The sequence below is a fragment of the Berghia stephanieae genome, chromosome 1 (genome assembly GCF_034508935.2).
Source record: "Berghia stephanieae isolate SIO BIC M18660-M18661 chromosome 1, UCSD_Bste_1.3, whole genome shotgun sequence".
NCBI lineage: Eukaryota > Metazoa > Mollusca > Gastropoda > Nudibranchia > Aeolidiidae > Berghia > Berghia stephanieae.
The window spans coordinates 9,453,046-9,470,545 of record NC_088360.1 but is presented as its reverse complement, the minus strand read 5'-3'; the positions used below and the strand labels follow the sequence as shown (position 1 = coordinate 9,470,545).

Sequence of the window (17,500 nt, the reverse complement as noted above, 5' to 3'; positions counted from 1 at the left end):
ATACTGTAAGACTTCTCTAGTAAAGTAGAAGGCCAAACACGTAACTTGCACTGTTGTAGTTATTATCCGTTTGGTTCGGTATGGCCCACAAGTGGAATACTCAGAACAATATGAAGTGCATAAGCAAGGTGTATTCATAAAGTTTCCTTATAAAAATGTTTCATTTGGTGTGCGGCCCGAGTCATTATTTCTTTTAGTTAAAATAAGTTTTCATATCAGAAAAATTCAATCCATATTCTTACTTGACACAAACGTCATCCAGAACCAGTCCAGAGGATGTCTGCATTGTCGTTGATGTCTTATATATGTCATATAACTGTATGATGGAAGGTTGGGCAGGGTGTGAATGAAAGAGAAAAATAATTCAAGTACCAAACCTACCCCCCTCCCCCCAAAAATACAACAACAACAACAACAAATAAAGAAAAAGAAAAAAAAAGAAGATTATTTTTGAAATAAAACAAACCAGAGAGCATTACTACGTCAATTTTAATGACTTTAGTATGACAGTCCTTCTAAAAGATATTTGTGACCTTAATTATTGAAACCATTGTAAAGTTGAATTTTTCTTTCAATTGTTTTACACATTAACGGCCAGAATAGAGTCCAAAAATCTTTTATGACTTGTTTTAGTTACAAATTCTATCGACCCATTTTCACCAAAAGTATCATTGACCGTCATGCAAATAAGGGCTTCAATAAATCCCGATTCGAATAGCTGTTATTGTTCTGTTTATTAAAACTATATGTGATGGCCCTTCGCCTCAAAACGGAATTATGTCGGGATGATTAAGATGTTGAAAATTGAATTCATGGCCAGGAATATCAGACTTGGGTTGAGTTTGTATGCTTTATTGAGGAGAATGAAGATACTATTTTAGAGTGTTACATATCAATAACCACATTTTTCATTAGTTTGGCATTAATTTCGACTTATTAACATTGGTTCATCCCAAAATAATACCGTTTTGAGACGACGGGTCACATATGATGTCAAATTAAGTTGAACATGAAACGTGCTTGAGTAGGGTTAACATTTTGTTAATGAAGGTTGAGATGATTGAGTGAGTACGCATTGCATGTCCATCCGACAGACCCATGTTCGATTCCTCGCTGCCATCTCATTTTCCCCCTTGAGAAATAGAGTTCAGTTTGTCACTCTCGTTAAGTGCCAGAAGACAATAGAGAATAAAAATTTTTTTCGCGGCGGTGGTGGGGTTTGAACCTGCGACCTTATTGGTACAACAACTCCGCCTGGCAGGTGAGAGCGTGGCTCTACCGTGTGAGCTATCCACGAACACTAAAATATTCGTTTCAAACTCAAAGTCATTTCTAGATCCCTCTCTCACCCACTTCTTGAGACCGCCGATTCGTTCACCACCATCGCGAAGTAATTTTGACCAGCAGTTAAGCTTAATAGCCAATATTCTCATCACAAACATATAACATAGAAACGATTGAGACATTGAGTATGCTCCGGTGTATGGGGTGAATTTTTAATTCAGAAAAGTGAGTGGAGCAGGCACCTATGTTGGTAACAACAAGATATGAAGTGAGTAGAAAAGTGCCAGAAGACAATAGAGAATAAAAATTTTTTTCGCGGCGGTGGTGGGGTTTGAACCTGCGACCTTATTGGTACGACAACTCCGCCTGGCAGGTGAGAGCGTGGCTCTACCGTGTGAGCTATCCACGAACACTAAAATATTCGTTTCAAACTCAAAGTCATTTCTAGATCCCTCTCTATGTTGGTAACAACAAGATATGAAGTGAGTAGAAAAGTGCCAGAAGACAATAGAGAATAAAAAAAATTTTCGCGGCGGTGGTGGGGTTTGAATGAGTGGGTGAGAGAGGGATCTAGAAATGACTTTGAGTTTGAAACGAATATTTTAGTGTTCGTGGATAGCTCACACGGTAGAGCCACGCTCTCACCTGCCAGGCGGAGTTGTCGTACCAATAAGGTCGCAGGTTCAAACCCCACCACCGCCGCAAAAAAAAAATAATTATTCTCTATTGTCTTCTGGCACTTTTCTACTCACTTCATATCTTGTTGTTACCAACATAGGTGCCTGCTCCACTCACTTTTCTGAATTAAGAATTCACCCCATACACCGGAGCATACTCAATGTCTCAATCGTTTCTATGTTATATGTTTGTGATGAGAATATTGGCTATTAAGCTTAACTGCTGGTCAAAATTACTTCGCGATGGTGGTGAACGAATCGGCGGTCTCAAGAAGTGGGTGAGAGAGGGATCTAGAAATGACTTTGAGTTTGAAACGAATATTTTAGTGTTCGTGGATAACTCACACGGTAGAGCCACGCTCTCACCTGCCAGGCGGAGTTGTCGTACCAATAAGGTCGCAGGTTCAAACCCCACCACCGCCGCGAAAAATTTTTTTATTCTCTATTGTCTTCTGGCACTTTTCTACTCACTTCATATCTTGCAGTTTGTCACTCTGCACTGTGGCTGACATCTATGTTATCACGGTCTTTTCTCGTGATAGACCACAGTGAAAAAATCCCTTGATGATGAATGAAGGGAATTTTATAATTTGTTGTTTTTAAAAAATAATTTAAATGTCGGTTTAAAGGCAAAGTTGGCCCTGGGCTTCAATATAAACGGAGTTCAGCAACATCACACGTTATTAGTCGCTATAAGGCGTGTGACTAGCCAGGTGTCTCGATTCGAAGTTATCGCTGACCAAGGTACTTTACTCACAATATCTCACTCAATTTAAGTTATAGTGGAGGCCAAACTATAATAGGCATAATTTGTGGGTGTCACATGAATACTTGTCCAAAACTTGCTGATAACTGGTAACATTATAGTCTTAAGTTACACGGAAATTCAGTTCCTATCCCTATTGTTGTCATGAACTACATTGTGGTGTGCTTTCATTACTCCAAAACCAAAGATATGGAGTGTAAAATGAATGTGCATCGTTTACAAATCGTCATAATTGTTAATAGGCCTTTGATACAAATTAAATCTTATGAAACTCTTCTTTCATAATCTTCCTCCACCAAAGAAAAGGTAACAAAAGAAAGAAAACAAAACAAAATATAGGATAAGATAGACTAGATTAAATCGAAAACAAACAAAACAATAACAGATTACTATAATTCAAAATACTCTAATCTTCAATCTGCTCTTACGTAAGGTTGCGTAGTGACTTCTGCCCCATGCTGCTTACTCTTTTGCTAATATTTTATCAGATCATTTTCTAAAAAAGGAAGTTAAGGCTTGTAAACAACATACATGAGTGCATACCACCCTTCCCTTTCCCCTCGACACACACGTTCACAACAAACACATAAATGTACACAAAAATATCAATCGATATTTAATCAATGTCATGATTCCCTGTCATATCATACCCTATTCAATCTTAACTGCCTTTCAAAATACCTATACAATTCATGATAAACAATATCTAATCATCTTGTACCGGTTTCAATCAGAAGACCCATTCAGAATTTAAACTATTTAGTTCTTTTTCTGGAAGTGTTCAGAAAACCAGATTTTCTTTGTTCTGATAACCCATGAGAACCTTAATATTAAGTGAGGTATATAAAAAAGCCAATGCTTATTAGAAGGGGTCCATTGATCTTTATACAATGATAAACAAAACAGAAATAAAAGATAAAATGTTCTTTAAAATAATTTAACGCATTACATAAACTGTGATCTTAGTCACGTAAATTAAAGTTACGTGTTGAATCAAAACAAGATGAATGAGATAGCTCATTCGTCCTTAGTGTTTCATTCATCGTGTTTTGTTGATAAAGGGGAACCGGAAACGTCCACAGTATCTGTCTTAGTTTAATAAATTGAAGCTTACAATTCAATACTTCTCTATATAATTACTATCGTGCAAGTTACTTGAGGCGGATTTTTCTAGTGATCTCCCAATCAATTTATTAATATAAATTTCATTTGGCACTGTTACACTATCATTCTTTGTTGGGCAAAAAAACAGCTATTTAAGTATATTGAAAGAGCGGAAATACTCTTAACAACTGTTGGAAGCTTTATTAGGATAGAAGGACGGATAGATTGCTCCTAGACCTCAATTTGTTTTCCTCTCCTTTCCTTTTTCTTGTTATTTTCTTTTTATTTTTTTGGGTTTGTTTTCAACGTGACTATGGTCTTTATTTCTTAGTAACTGACAATTCCATGGTCTAACATTTTGATGGCGTTTAAATGTTCTTACAGTATTACAGCGCTTAAAATCAGAAAAAAAAACCCAAAACAAACGACAATAAAATAAAGAAACAAAAAACAAAACAAAACCAGACCTGACTTACACGCACACACACACACACACACACGCACACACACACACACACACATATATATATATATATATATATATATATATATACTTACACACACTTCCATACCCCCCCCCCCTTCCCCCCAACACATGATATAGAATTATTTACATTACCGCTTGAATACTCTTTGCCTTGAGAATGTTTTCTGAAGCTCCGATCATTTTCTCGTGAAACACTTCGTCAGGGAAGTTCTTGTCAATCCATTCTTTGTTGGCCCTGACCTTGGTTACAAAATGCAGATTTGAAAATAAAACGTTAGCTTTTATATAGCACGATATCCACTTAATGTGCTCAACGCGCGTTACAAGGAGTCCCTAATAAAGATCAACACACATGTAGGACGAGACATGACGCATGTTAGGCGATGTTACAATTTTGTATCGACAGAGACAATGCTGTTAACGACCATTTTACACCGGAGTATAACGAGAGAATTTAGAGCCTTTCCAATGACTCAGTGCTTGACTCGGACTCTGGACATTCCAGTCAAAAGGCAAGTGTCTTACCATAAGACCACATAACCGCACAATTTGTTTATATATTTGATTTGAGATAAGAGATCAAACTAACGAGGTGGGTAAAATATGATAAACAACTGTCAATAAGGAGAGTGAATGCAGTTTCTTGAAATGAAAAAAATAAAATCCCATGCATTTATTTATTCTAATAATTTTGACTTTTAACTCGTCTCTTTATCCCAAAATAATACCAGATGGTAAGTTGGGCAACAAATTTGTCCTTCAGAGCCATATCCCAGTTTAAAACGTTTCTATAGTGTTAAACGGACAGTAGGAAATGCTTGCTATCCTTGGATAGAATGTTAGTCAAACCCCAAAGTACTTTCATCATATCTACTAGTCACAAGTACCCAGTCATTGCTGGAGGGACAGGGAGGGGGGATGGGTGGGGGGGGGGGGGGGGTCAGAAAAGTAAATCACGACTTCAACCATTATCGATCCAGGTCTCTTTGCATTTATATCGTGTGCTTTACAAACTGAGCTATCGGGACGCTTCTGGTCACTGACGTCAGCTGATCAATTCAGTCCATTTCGAAATCTTACTCACCGTACTGTCTTCTGGAACCCACAATCTCTCCTGTGCTGTCTCCTCGTAGAACTCCAGGAGACCAAGGCCTGTCAGCATACACACACCAACACAAACGACCATGAACCTCGCTGGGTGTGTGGCTATCCGTAGACCCAATCTGGTCAAAAACAAATTATTATGGATGAAGAATCGAAATGACCACAGAGTTGGTTTATAGGAGAAACCTAAATGTGTGCTGCCAAATGAAAATCACCCGTAGTATGAGCTTGTTTTTAGGTAAGAACGAAGAAAACTGCGCTTATGTGGTCTAGTGGTATGACACTCGCTTTCGGATCGGAAGGTCCTGGGTTCGAGCCTAGCGCTCGGCGCATAGTTAAGTCCTTAGAAAAGGCTCTTTACTCACATTCTCTCACCGTACTCAGGTGTGAAATGAGTACCTGGTCGTTAACAGCGTTGTCTTTGTCCGAAAAATTGTAATATCGCCTTAACAGGCGTCATGTCCAGTCCTACATGTTAAATGTTGCTGTTGACCAGGGACCCCCTGTAAAGCGCTTTGAGCACATTTAGTGGATATAACGCTATATAAAGCTCAAATGATAACCTTCACTTCATTTTTTGCATTATCCGTCCTAACATTCTAACAAAAGGATTTTACACTTTGAATATTATAGATAAATTAATTCAATTGTTTTCTGGGCTCTATTATTGATGCGAAATATATGTTTTATTTTAAAAGCGATTCATCCCTTCTCTTCAAATGCAAATAACTTTGACTCTAATTAAGATAATTACAAAATTCACTCTGAATGTTGTCCAGAAATGGTGCCTTCGAGACTTCCGACGGGGTTTGCCAAATCAGCACACACAAATGTGACCCATCCTCTCTAAGCGGTATCATATCAAGATGAGCTTAGTGCTTGATATTGAATGAATAGATAGTATGAAGCTGACGTCACTCAGGTCTTTGCTATTCTTTATTGCCATCCGCGTTTATGGGGTGATTCTCACTAAACTGTATTAACCCGACTATAAACGTTCTAGGTTACACAGAGTTTTGTTTGTTGGTCCGTGTTACTTCCGGATGGAATGATGTGAGCTTCCCTAGCATACATATCTATAGACACATATATATGATACTTAAGGTTATTTTCTTACTTAATGATGAAGCATAAATCGATTATTATATATGTATTGCAAGGCATTCAGAGTTCCTATTTTTTACCACATGCATTCTAAAATTTTTGGGGTCCGATTCATCCTGACATAATCTAGATCTTGAGCATTTCTTGAGCATTTATATAGCGCAAACGTGCTCTAAACGCATTCCAAGAGGTCGTAGCCGACAACAACACTTAACATGGAGGATGAAACATGACGCTTGTTAGGCGATATTTATCTTATTCCAACAAAGACAACGCTATTAACGGCCAGGAACTCATTTTACAAGTTAGTACGGCGAGAGACTGAATAAATAGCCTATTCCAAGATACTCAACCAATTCGCCGATCAGAGCGGGACTTGAACCAAGGACATTCCGATTCGTGACATATCATAAGATCACTTTGCAGCATCACTCTGGGAAGAACTTTATTATCATTGTTCTTCTTCTTATAATTATTATAATTCTTGTTATTATTCTTATTACCTGGATTTGACGCGTATCGACGTTATAAATGCTTTTGTTATCTATTGAAGAGGGAGCATTTTGAACCCAGTACATTGTTTTTTCAGAATATATGAACTGTTGCATTCATTTTATAATTACTCTCAACAATAATGGTGAATGCTGACTAGCTCAATTAGATCAACAACAACAACAAAAAAAAAAAAAAAAAAAAAGAAATGAAACACCATGGACAACAACAAAATATTCTTCATAAACAGGGATACGTCCACTGTTCCCAAATATTATTGCTAAAATCAGCGCGGGTTATCTATTTATTTATTTTGACGGAGACCCCACGAATCCTGCCAAAATGTCTTATTAAATTTTGGCCAGAAATGTTTTACTCAAATATCGGTTAACTTAGATACTGCACATTTTAACTTGCTAAATACTTTTCAGATGGAGACTTCTTGAAGTTTCAAGTTTAAGGCTTAATGCCAAGTTGCGGGTCATCATTATAAATATTTGAGGTAAAACAACAGATTATGACCAAAAACAAAAGAGGCATTTTGTTGGTGATTATCCGGTGGACGCCATGAACCATATATCAAGACTTGGTAAATAGAGTGCGTGTTATTGTTACCATACGTTGTCAATATCCTCAGAGAAGCTTAAAAATATTTTGTTTCATTGTGTAAATCATATAGCCTTGGCATGTGGTATCGTCCACATAACGCAATGGCTAAAACTTAAGTTTATACAAGGACTCAGGCATAAATGAGTATTTGACTGTTGGCAGTGGAAAATGAAGGGGGTCCCGATAGCTCAGATGGTAGAGCACTCTCTTCACAATCAAAGGGAGTGAGATCGATCCCGTGTGCAGTTGACAGTTTTTTTCTGACCTACCCCCCTTTCCATCCAGCAGTGATTGGGTAGCTGGGTCTGTTCGATCTCGAGGAAAGTACTTTGCGATAGACTAGCGTCATATCCAAAGGTAACAAGCAATTAATTGGTATTGTACGTTTCACGCTATAGAAACAGGGATAAACTCCGGCTCTATGGTCCTAATGGCTCTGAAGGACGAAGAAGTGGAAAACAATGAGAGTGATGGAAGACGGATCAGCGATAGAAATAATATGAAATAAGTTGATTATTACAGAATGCTCCGTTTTCCGGAGATGTGCATTTGAACTAGCTCTTAGGTGAAAAAACTGACATTATAATTTGAGGATGTGATTTTCAAAACCTGTCAAGTAATCCTGATAGAATTCCTGACCTCTCAAAGTCCCAGGTTTGAGAGGTTTTTTTTTCAAGATGAGGATCTTTTAACTAGTTTTCTGGCCAAATTTTAATGCGAGTTTTATTAAGTACGGGTTGACTGATTAAATTTCGATTCCCTAATTCTAATTCAGACCGACATGGTTAGCCAACTATTTCTTTGTTTGTTTAAATTTACCAGTACTTAAAATAATAAGCGTTTATACAGCGCAATACTCTCGAAGTGTGCTTAAAATACCTTATAAGGAGTCCTTATTTAAGAGCAACAATTAATGTGTAGGACGAGGTAAGAAATTATAACAATTATTTATAGCTAGAAGCACCAATGTTATCGGATAGATCCTAGAGAATATGAGTAAAGAACCTTTTACTCCGCTCAAGGCGGTACTCGAACATGGACTTACAGGTCAAGAGTCGAGTGTCAGACCACAAGATCACAAAGATATCCAAAGGTGTGTTTGAAACACACAAAGCAGAAAGAAAAGTAGATTTGAAAGAAAAATCTCCTTAAAAAATCAGCCTGCCTTGATCGAATCTCAGACCTCCTTATTACTGGTCAAGAGATCTTAGGTTCGATCCCCAGTTGAGTTATTCAGATTTTTTTGGGCGTTTTTTTCTCTCGTGTGTTTCTCTTTCTGCTTTATCTGGCACTGTTTCATACTCACCTTTTCATATCTTTATCTTACACCAAATCCAACTCATTAATTTGTTACTTTGATATTAACCAGTTTATTGCTTAGTCTTGAAAAACACGAATTTAATTCTAGAAAAAGTTCGGGAAATTCCAGGTTTGAGAATTTTTATCAAGATAAGCGTCATTTAAATCGGTCGATATTTGAAGGACGAGTTGTCGGGCTAAATCTTTAAATACGTGTCTTTCCAGAGTACGGCAGTTAACTGGTTAACATGATGTTGTACATTTTGTTATAAGTTAGATTTCGTTATCACTAATAGAGTCCCACATTCCTTTTGACCCATATTGCCTTTTATGGGAGTGAGAAATAGATAGATAGATAAATAGATAGATAGATGGATAGATAGTTAGATAGATAGATAGATAGATAAATAGTTAGATATATAGATAGATAGATAGATAGATAGTTAGATAGATAGATAGACAGATAGATAGATAGATAGATAGATAGATAGAGAGAGAGAGAGAGAGAGAGAGAGAGAGAGAGAGAGAGAGAGAGAGAGAGAGAGAGAGAGAAGAATGGTGGCCTGCGTAGGCAAACTTAAGTCTGAGTAGAGACCGTTGCATTTGTTCTCAAGAATAAAGTTTCTGATTCTCATTTGGAGTTAGATTGCAATTTCTTACCACATGAAGACAAAGCTACACTTACTTGCCGAATCCTTTCTCAATTCCTCCGATGACGAAGGTACTCAGTTTCTGGAGACATGTCAGTTTAGCTCCTTTGTCTCCTGTTTTATCCATCATTCTGTCTGAATTCTGTTATCTTTCCTGAACATCAAAAAGTAAACAAATAAATAGTTTATTTTTTAAACCAGGTAACTGTCGCACTGTGGAAAGACACTAATGAATATAACAGCTTCAAAAAAGAACAAATTACCCAACACAGAACGTTTTGGGCTCAAAACCATTCTTCGGTCAACCATAAAAAAAAACAAAACAATAAAGACATAAATACGTCACTACATTTCAGACAACAGAGATATTTTGTAGGACCTCTCTGCAGAAACATCTTGGAAAGTAAACAACCCCCCCCCCCCAAAAAAAAAAAAAACAACCTTCGATATGTAATATCGAACTCATATTTTGCTCCCCCCCCCCCCCCCGCCGTCCCCGCCACGAGCGAGAAATAAATACTCTTGTATTACCTTGAGTTAAAAAAAAATATTGGGTAATTCAAAATCTTACAATTAAACATTCAAGAAGCACAAAATGATAAATAACAAACATCTGCCATAAATGGAATTTGCAAATCTTACCTCTCTGAAATTAATGATAAATCAGTTCCGGAAAGAAGGAATAAATGCTTGTAAAATGATTTTACCCAATGAACAGGTGTCTAGAACTAGACAATGAGTCCTTTAGTCAGATAATCATCACAGCTTTAAAAAAAAGTCTTAACACTATCATTTTAAACCGCTGGACATAACGGCGAGGTTGTTAGAATTCATAATCAAATCGCCACTCGCATGCATACTGAATCTTGCTCTGTCGTATAACGCAAAACAATCAAACAACAATAACATTTAATCAAGATTTGATTAACTTTCCTTGCCCTTGATCAAACGTAACAACTCTGCGATTTGGATTAGTCAACCTTGTTACTTTATACCAACGTTAAAAAAAGTCAAAGAACGGCTATAATATGTCAGTGTTGTCAAGTGACAAAATACTTATGTCATTTTGATTAGAAACCGTTTTCTTCAATAACCAACGGTTTTAAAAGACCCTTGTCACAAATTCTCAAATCTGAAACTTGTTTCAAGAAATCTTAAAATTGATAATTTATGACAAGTTTAGATTCTTCCGAATCCATTGGTATTTGAATTAAAGCTTTTCAGGCCAAAACTAAATAAAGTGTTTCATGATGATGATAATAGTATAATGAATCTTCACATGTTTTATTTGTGATGGAAATGAGAGCTTACTGTCTGCACCCTAATGTTTATGTGTTTGTGTTAATTGAATTCTACTTTTCTGGGTAGGAGGTTTGAGTAGAATCCGGGTTACGTGACTAATGAAGCCGATCGCTGAGTGCATTCACACTTAATAATGATATCTCAGATACGTTTGAGCTTAGCATTCAATAAATGATTTCAGTTCTATATGATTTAACCACCCGTAAATTTAACGGTATTGATAATTAAAAACATAAAAAAGGAGTAAATAATAATTCAAAACAGGACACACTAATTAATTCTACCGTGTTACCGACATTTAACTCTGTCTTGTATCCCTTCGATGGTCAAGGTGTTTTAAAGGTCTTGATTGTTTATTTGTTTAATGCGATTTTTAGCTTTGTCAGGTTGTAGATTCCCAGCCTTGCTGGGAGGCATCTTAACAAAAGTTCAAGTAGGTTAAAATCGTACATAATCGCCTGAAACAGTCAATCAAGGCCAATGCTTGTTTTACGCTTCGACTCTTTTCTACCAGTCTAAGTTGTGGGCTTCAAGGAGGAGGAGGAGGAGGAGGAGGAGGAGGAGGATGAGGAGAGTTATGACTTGTAGTAGCGTACCAGTATGTAGTAAGAAGTAGTAGTAGTAGTAGTAGTAGAAGTAGTAGTAGTGGTAGTAATAGTAGTAGTTGTAATAGTAGAAGTGGTAGTAGTAATATTTGCAGTAGGAGTGGTAGTAGTAATAGTAGTAGTAGTAGTAGTAGTAGAAGTAGTAGTAGTGGTAGTAATAGTAGTAGTTGTAATAGTAGAAGTGGTAGTAGTAATATTTGCAATAGGAGTGGTAGTAGTAATAGTAGTAGTAGTAGTAGTAGTAGTAGTAGTAGTAGTAGTAGTAGTAGTAGTAGTAGTAGTAGTAGAAGTAGTAGTCGTGGTAGTAATAGTAGTAGTTGTAATAGTAGAAGTGGTAGTAGTAATATTTGCAGTAGGAGTGGTAGTAGTAATAGTAGTAGTAGTAGTAGTAGTAGTAGTAGTAGTAGTAGTAGTATTAGTAGTAGTAGTAGTAGTAGCAGCAGCAGCAGTAGTAGTAGTAGTAGTTGTAGTTGTCGTAGTAGTAGTAGTAGTAGTAGTAGTAGTAGTAGTAGTAGTAGTAGTAGTAGTAGTAGTACTATTAGTAGTAGTAGTAGTAGTAGTAGTAGTAGTAGTAGTAGTAGTAGTAGTAGTCGTAGTAGTAGTAGTAGTAGTAGTAGTAGTAGTAGTAGAAGTAGTAGTGGTAGTAGTAGTAGTGGTAGTAGTAGTAGTAGTAGTAGTAGTAGTAGTAGTAGTAGTAGTAGTAGTAGTAGTAGGAGGAGGAGGAGGAGGAGGAGGAGGAGGAGGGGGAAGAGGAGGAGGAAGAGGAGGAGGAGGAGGAGGAGGAGGAGGAGGAGGAGGAGGAGGAGGAGGAGGAGGAGGAGGAGGAAGAATGATAGTTGTAGTAGTGGTAGTGGTTGTAGTCCTTCGGAGCCAATCGCCCCATAGAGTTCTATCCCGTGTTCTACAGCATGAAACGGACACTTTTTTTTTATTATTTCAAAGTACTTTCCGCCAGATTTAACAGATCCAAATACCCAATCACTCCTGGGTGGACAGGGGGATCAGAAAAAAATCTGATATCGGTTCCAGGATCGATCACGATTCCTTTGCGTTTGAAGTCATCTACTACTACAACCACCACCACAATATCATCACTGACACTACTACTACAACCACCAACCCCACATCATTATCAATACCACTACTACTACACCACCACCAGCACATCATGATCACTACCACTACTACAATCACCACAACCACATCGTCATCACTACTACTACTACTGCAACCACCACCACCATATCATCATCATTACCACTACTACCACAACCACCACCACCACTACTACTACAACCACCACCACATCACTACCTCAACTACTACAACCACCACCACAATAGCATCACTACCACTACTACTACAACCACCACAACCACATCGTCATCACTACCACTACTACTGCAACCACCACTACCACCATATCATCACCATTACAACTACTACTACAACCACCACAACCACATCATCATCACTACCACTACTACTACAACCACCACCACATCATCATCACTATCACTACTACTACAACTACAACCACCACCACATTATCATCACTACCACTACTACTACTGCAACCACCACCACCATATCATCATCATTGAAATATTTTTTTTTTTAAATTGAGCTTTATATAGTGCAATATCTACTAAATGTGCTCAAAGCGCTTTACAAGGGGTCCCTGGTCAACATTTAACATGTAGGACGGGACATGACGCCTGTTAGGCGATATTACAATTTTTCGGACAAAGACAACTCTGTTAAAGGCCAGGTACTCATTTTTCACCTGAGTACGATGAGAAAATGTGAGTAAAGAGCCTTTTCCAAGGACTCAACTATGCGCCGAGCGCGAGGCTCGAACCCAGGACTTCCGATCCGGAATCGAGTGTCATACTACTAGACCACATAGCCGCATCATTACCACTACTACTACAAACACCACCACCACATCATCATCACGACCACTACTACTACAACCACCACCACCACCATATCATTACCATTACCACTACTACTACAACCACCACCACATCATCATCACTACCACTACTACTACAACTACAATCATCACCACCACCACATCATCATCACTATTACTACTACAACTACAACCACCACCAACACCACATCACCTCACTAACACTCAGTACTACAATCACTACCATTAGGGTTTGGAGCTTTACTTCATTTGAAATAAGGAAACTTCGGAATTGTATTTGGCATTATGTTTATATATCATAATATAATTCTAATCAGTTATCTATTTAGAACTAGATACTATACAATATGTATGCCAAATACCACCCCAATTCCCCTTTCTTGTGTGCGGGAATTCCTCTTTCGGCATTGAAATTGAGTGTGAGAGAGTCATCACTACACACATAAACAACAGAAACAATTTAAAAAACAAGACTATGACACGCAACCACTCACACACGAGGCTATACTATTTATCCTTTTCTCTATATAGAATAGGACAAGACAAACAATAGCTTGACTCTCGCTACACTTCGCATTGATGTTTGTCGTCTCACAAGTTCAACTCTCGGTCGACCTGTCAATATTCCTTTTTGCCTCGGACGTAATCATTAATAGAATGTTGTGTGGTTTTGACCGTGAAGAAAACCTTAAGAAGTCACATTTATATCATTTTAGAGAGATCGTTTTGAATAATTTTGAGTTAAACGAGCGAGCAGCAACTTGTTTTCATGAACGGCCGATCAGCGCTTGTTTACTATAGTAACGCGATTCCCAGCCAACATCAAAATGGCGGATATTTTTCTCATCGAGGCCGCTGGTTGGTTAGCCAATAAGAGCACCGTACGGTTTCCATTGGGTAAATTCCTTGTCTACATCCCTATTTCAACCGTTCCCCTTTGTCTTACTTTTTCTTGTGTGCTTTGAAATTGTCAATATAGAATCTTTGACTCTCCCATTTTCTTCCTGTTTTACAGGTGCTGAAATGACATAAATGTGTCGCAAGCGCGTGAAACGCATAAAAACAAACAAACAAACAAACATTATTGCCCATTCGTAATAGCCTGTATTTTCCTGCAAATATTGCAGATTATTCACAAGTAGTTAAAAACAAAAAGAAGAAAAAAGAAAAATATTTTTTTAAAAATGAGACGTCAATTAAAAATTGAGAATCTCTTTTGCTTTGAGATCATTTACAATTTGAAAGAAACAATCATTGATATGTGATTTTATGCGATACCGTTAATCAAATACATGACATATCAGTTAACATGGGACGAGTGGCACAGAACTATAGTGTTTGTTTCGTACCCAGAAAGTGCTGAGTTCGACTTCCCGCTGCTCATTATGGCCTTGAGCAAGTCACCTCGCTCTATGTCATATCAAGGCGCTGCCAGGTTAATGGCTTGGTTATTCCAGTCTCCCCCTGGAATAGAAACAATAGTCAAATTTTTTCCCTGAAAATGAATTTTAAGGGCGTATTATGTCATTTTCATCTGTATTTTACTTTTTATAATTAGATACATCATATTCTGCGAGCAAGTGATACAACTTTGTTATTTCAGCGTCTCTGTCAACATCACTGACAAGACCTTTATTACATCACTATTTTCAATATAATTCATTGGAAGAGCTCCGATGTACCCTCTTCCAACCATATGGAAACATCATGAACAACACACATCACAATTCCTACCGGCAATCACAGAGGGCATCCGATTTTTGCATCACGGCACAAGACCAAAAAGCTAGAGCTCAACCGTTTGCTGGATTGATTAAGTATGTCCGTTTTTGTGAGTAGATCGTTGATGATCTAAATCCATATTGAAATGAAATAACACATTGAGATTGAATACGAATCATGTGAGGCGTAAAAACTATAAGTTAATAAATAGAAATAAAATAATGGTTTGAACTAAATTTCCTGTCATGTAGCCGTCAAATTTGTAATGTATTCACTATAGAAAATAACCAAACATTTTAATACCATAAATTTATGATGTTTTCGTGCAAGATTCACAAGTTTGATCTTAAAAATGAAAATAATGCTGTCAGATAGTTTAAATGAACCCCGTTTGTATATTTGGTTACATGAACCGTATTCTGATACATGTTGAGTTTATTGTAAGAATGTTAGTGTAAGGGTGGAGATAATAATATATTTATGATTTAACCTGTCTTTGCGGCTTATTAAACACATTGTTTCTTTTTTACCGATTTTGTATTGCCATGCTTTTGAAAACAATAATTTTATAGAACCTGTCATTGTGATTCGTGGCTGATATATCCAATAATCATTCATTGATTCATGTCCTTCCGTCAACCGTTCTTGGAAATGTAAACAATGTTCTATGAAAATAAAAGCCGTGATATAATCTCGAGCCTGCAGATCATATAGAATAGTGCAGCTAAATTAGTGACAAGACAAAAGAGAACGGAACACTCCCTGCCTATTATATAAGAGCTGCACTGGCTGCCTGTCAAGGAAAGAATCATTTTTTAAGATTGTTCTGTTTTGTTTTAAAAGCATGTTGGTGTTGGCTTGGGATATCTTGTAAAATTTAATTTTATATTAAACTAAAATTCACGTCTTTTAACGCACTTCAGTGAAAGAATTCGGCGGTTTTGATTGACGTACTATCTCCCCCCCTCTCTCTCTCTCTCTCTCTCTCTCTCTCTCTCTCTCTCACTCTCACACATATACACACATATTCTCTTTCTATCTCTCTCACACACAAAAGCAAACACACATTTCGTTCTCTCTCTCTCTCTCTCACACACACACGCGCGCGCGCACACACACACACACCCATAAACACACACTAAGTTTACGACCTTTTGAAGAATAGAATCATCGATCACTATAATTGGATGTAAACGAAACTCTGATCAACCCCCTCCCCCCCTTCCCCTCACCCACCGTTACCGCGAGTTTTTTTCACTTCCTGGACTATCAGTAAGTTGGCAGTAAGATTTAAACAATTAACTACAGATATTTTTTGCCTGTTGAAACTTAATCCAGACAAACCAGAAAATATTTTGTTAAATTCTAAATTGGTCTGTGCGGCTATGTGGTCTAGTGGTATGACACTCACTTTCGAATGGGAAGGTCCTGGGTTCAGTATCGCTCTGGGCATAGTTGAGTTCTCGTAAAAGGCTCCTTATTCACATTCTCTCACCGTACTCGGGTGTAAGATGAGTACCCGGCCGTAAACAGTGGTGTCTATGTCGGAAAAAATTGTATTATCGCCCAACAGTCGTCATGTCTCGTTCTACATTTTACGCGTTGCAGTTGGTCAGGGAACCCCTGCAAAGCACTTTGAGCACGTTAAGTGGATTTTGCGCGATATAAAAGCTCAAGTTTCTTTTATTTTACGTGTCTTTCAATTACAGTTTAAATATTCTGACACAAGAGCTTGGCTAATTTGGTGTTCTGAATGCGTTACCAACATGTCCTGTTGTTTAAGATAGAAATCATCTCTGCATATAATTTTATCGGAAATTGCATTATCCTGTGTTCTTGCTTTATTACACAATGAAGGTTGGAGATTAAGCATGATGACGTTTCTATTATTGGCTCAGGAATTCACTGACTTTTTCTTTTAATGAGCTTTTATATAGTGCAATATCCACTAAACGTGCTCAAAACGCTTTACAATGGGTCCCTGGCCAACAGCAACATTTAACATGAAGGACGGGACATGATGCCTGTTAGGCGATATTATAATTTTTTCGTACAGAGAAAACGCTGTTAACGGCCAGGTACTCATTTCACACCTGAGTACGGTAAGAGAATGTGAGTAAAGAGCCTTCTCCAAGGACTCAACTATGCGGCGAGCGAGGCGCGAATCCAGGACCTTTCGATCTGAAAGCGAGTGCCATACCACGTATCCACATAGCCACATTAATGATTTGTTTGTTTTTTTTAAAAAGGGTTTTACGATGCTAGCAACACATTTAGGTCATGTTAGCTCAAGTAAAAAAGAAGGAAATGGGATAGTCAAAACATTAGAGAATTAGAATTAAAGGACCCAAGGAAA

The 17,500-nt window shown here is 37.6% G+C and overlaps 1 protein-coding gene across 4 annotated transcripts in view; it reads right to left on the bottom strand.

Moving 5' to 3' along the window:
• The window catches only part of LOC144967499 (NPC intracellular cholesterol transporter 1-like), a 62,727-nt gene extending 47,041 nt beyond the window's left edge, over positions 1-15,686 (bottom strand). Inside the window, exons 1-6 of one of the 4 annotated variants that reach the window (XM_078904883.1) lie at positions 15,157-15,592; positions 14,732-14,886; positions 9,612-9,802; positions 5,403-5,541; positions 4,451-4,558; positions 243-316 (exon numbers count right to left, since the gene is read on the bottom strand). In XM_078904883.1, coding sequence (XP_078761009.1) covers positions 243-316; positions 4,451-4,558; positions 5,403-5,541; positions 9,612-9,706 — 416 coding nt within the window. In that variant the 5' untranslated portion in view covers positions 9,707-9,802; positions 14,732-14,886; positions 15,157-15,592. Of the gene's footprint in view, positions 1-242; positions 317-4,450; positions 4,559-5,402; positions 5,542-9,611; positions 9,803-14,731; positions 14,887-15,156 lie in introns of all 4 variants that reach the window. The other 3 variants (XM_078904890.1, XM_078904875.1, XM_078904868.1) reach the window with 3 other exon arrangements.
• Positions 15,687-17,500: the final 1,814 nt, after the last annotated feature.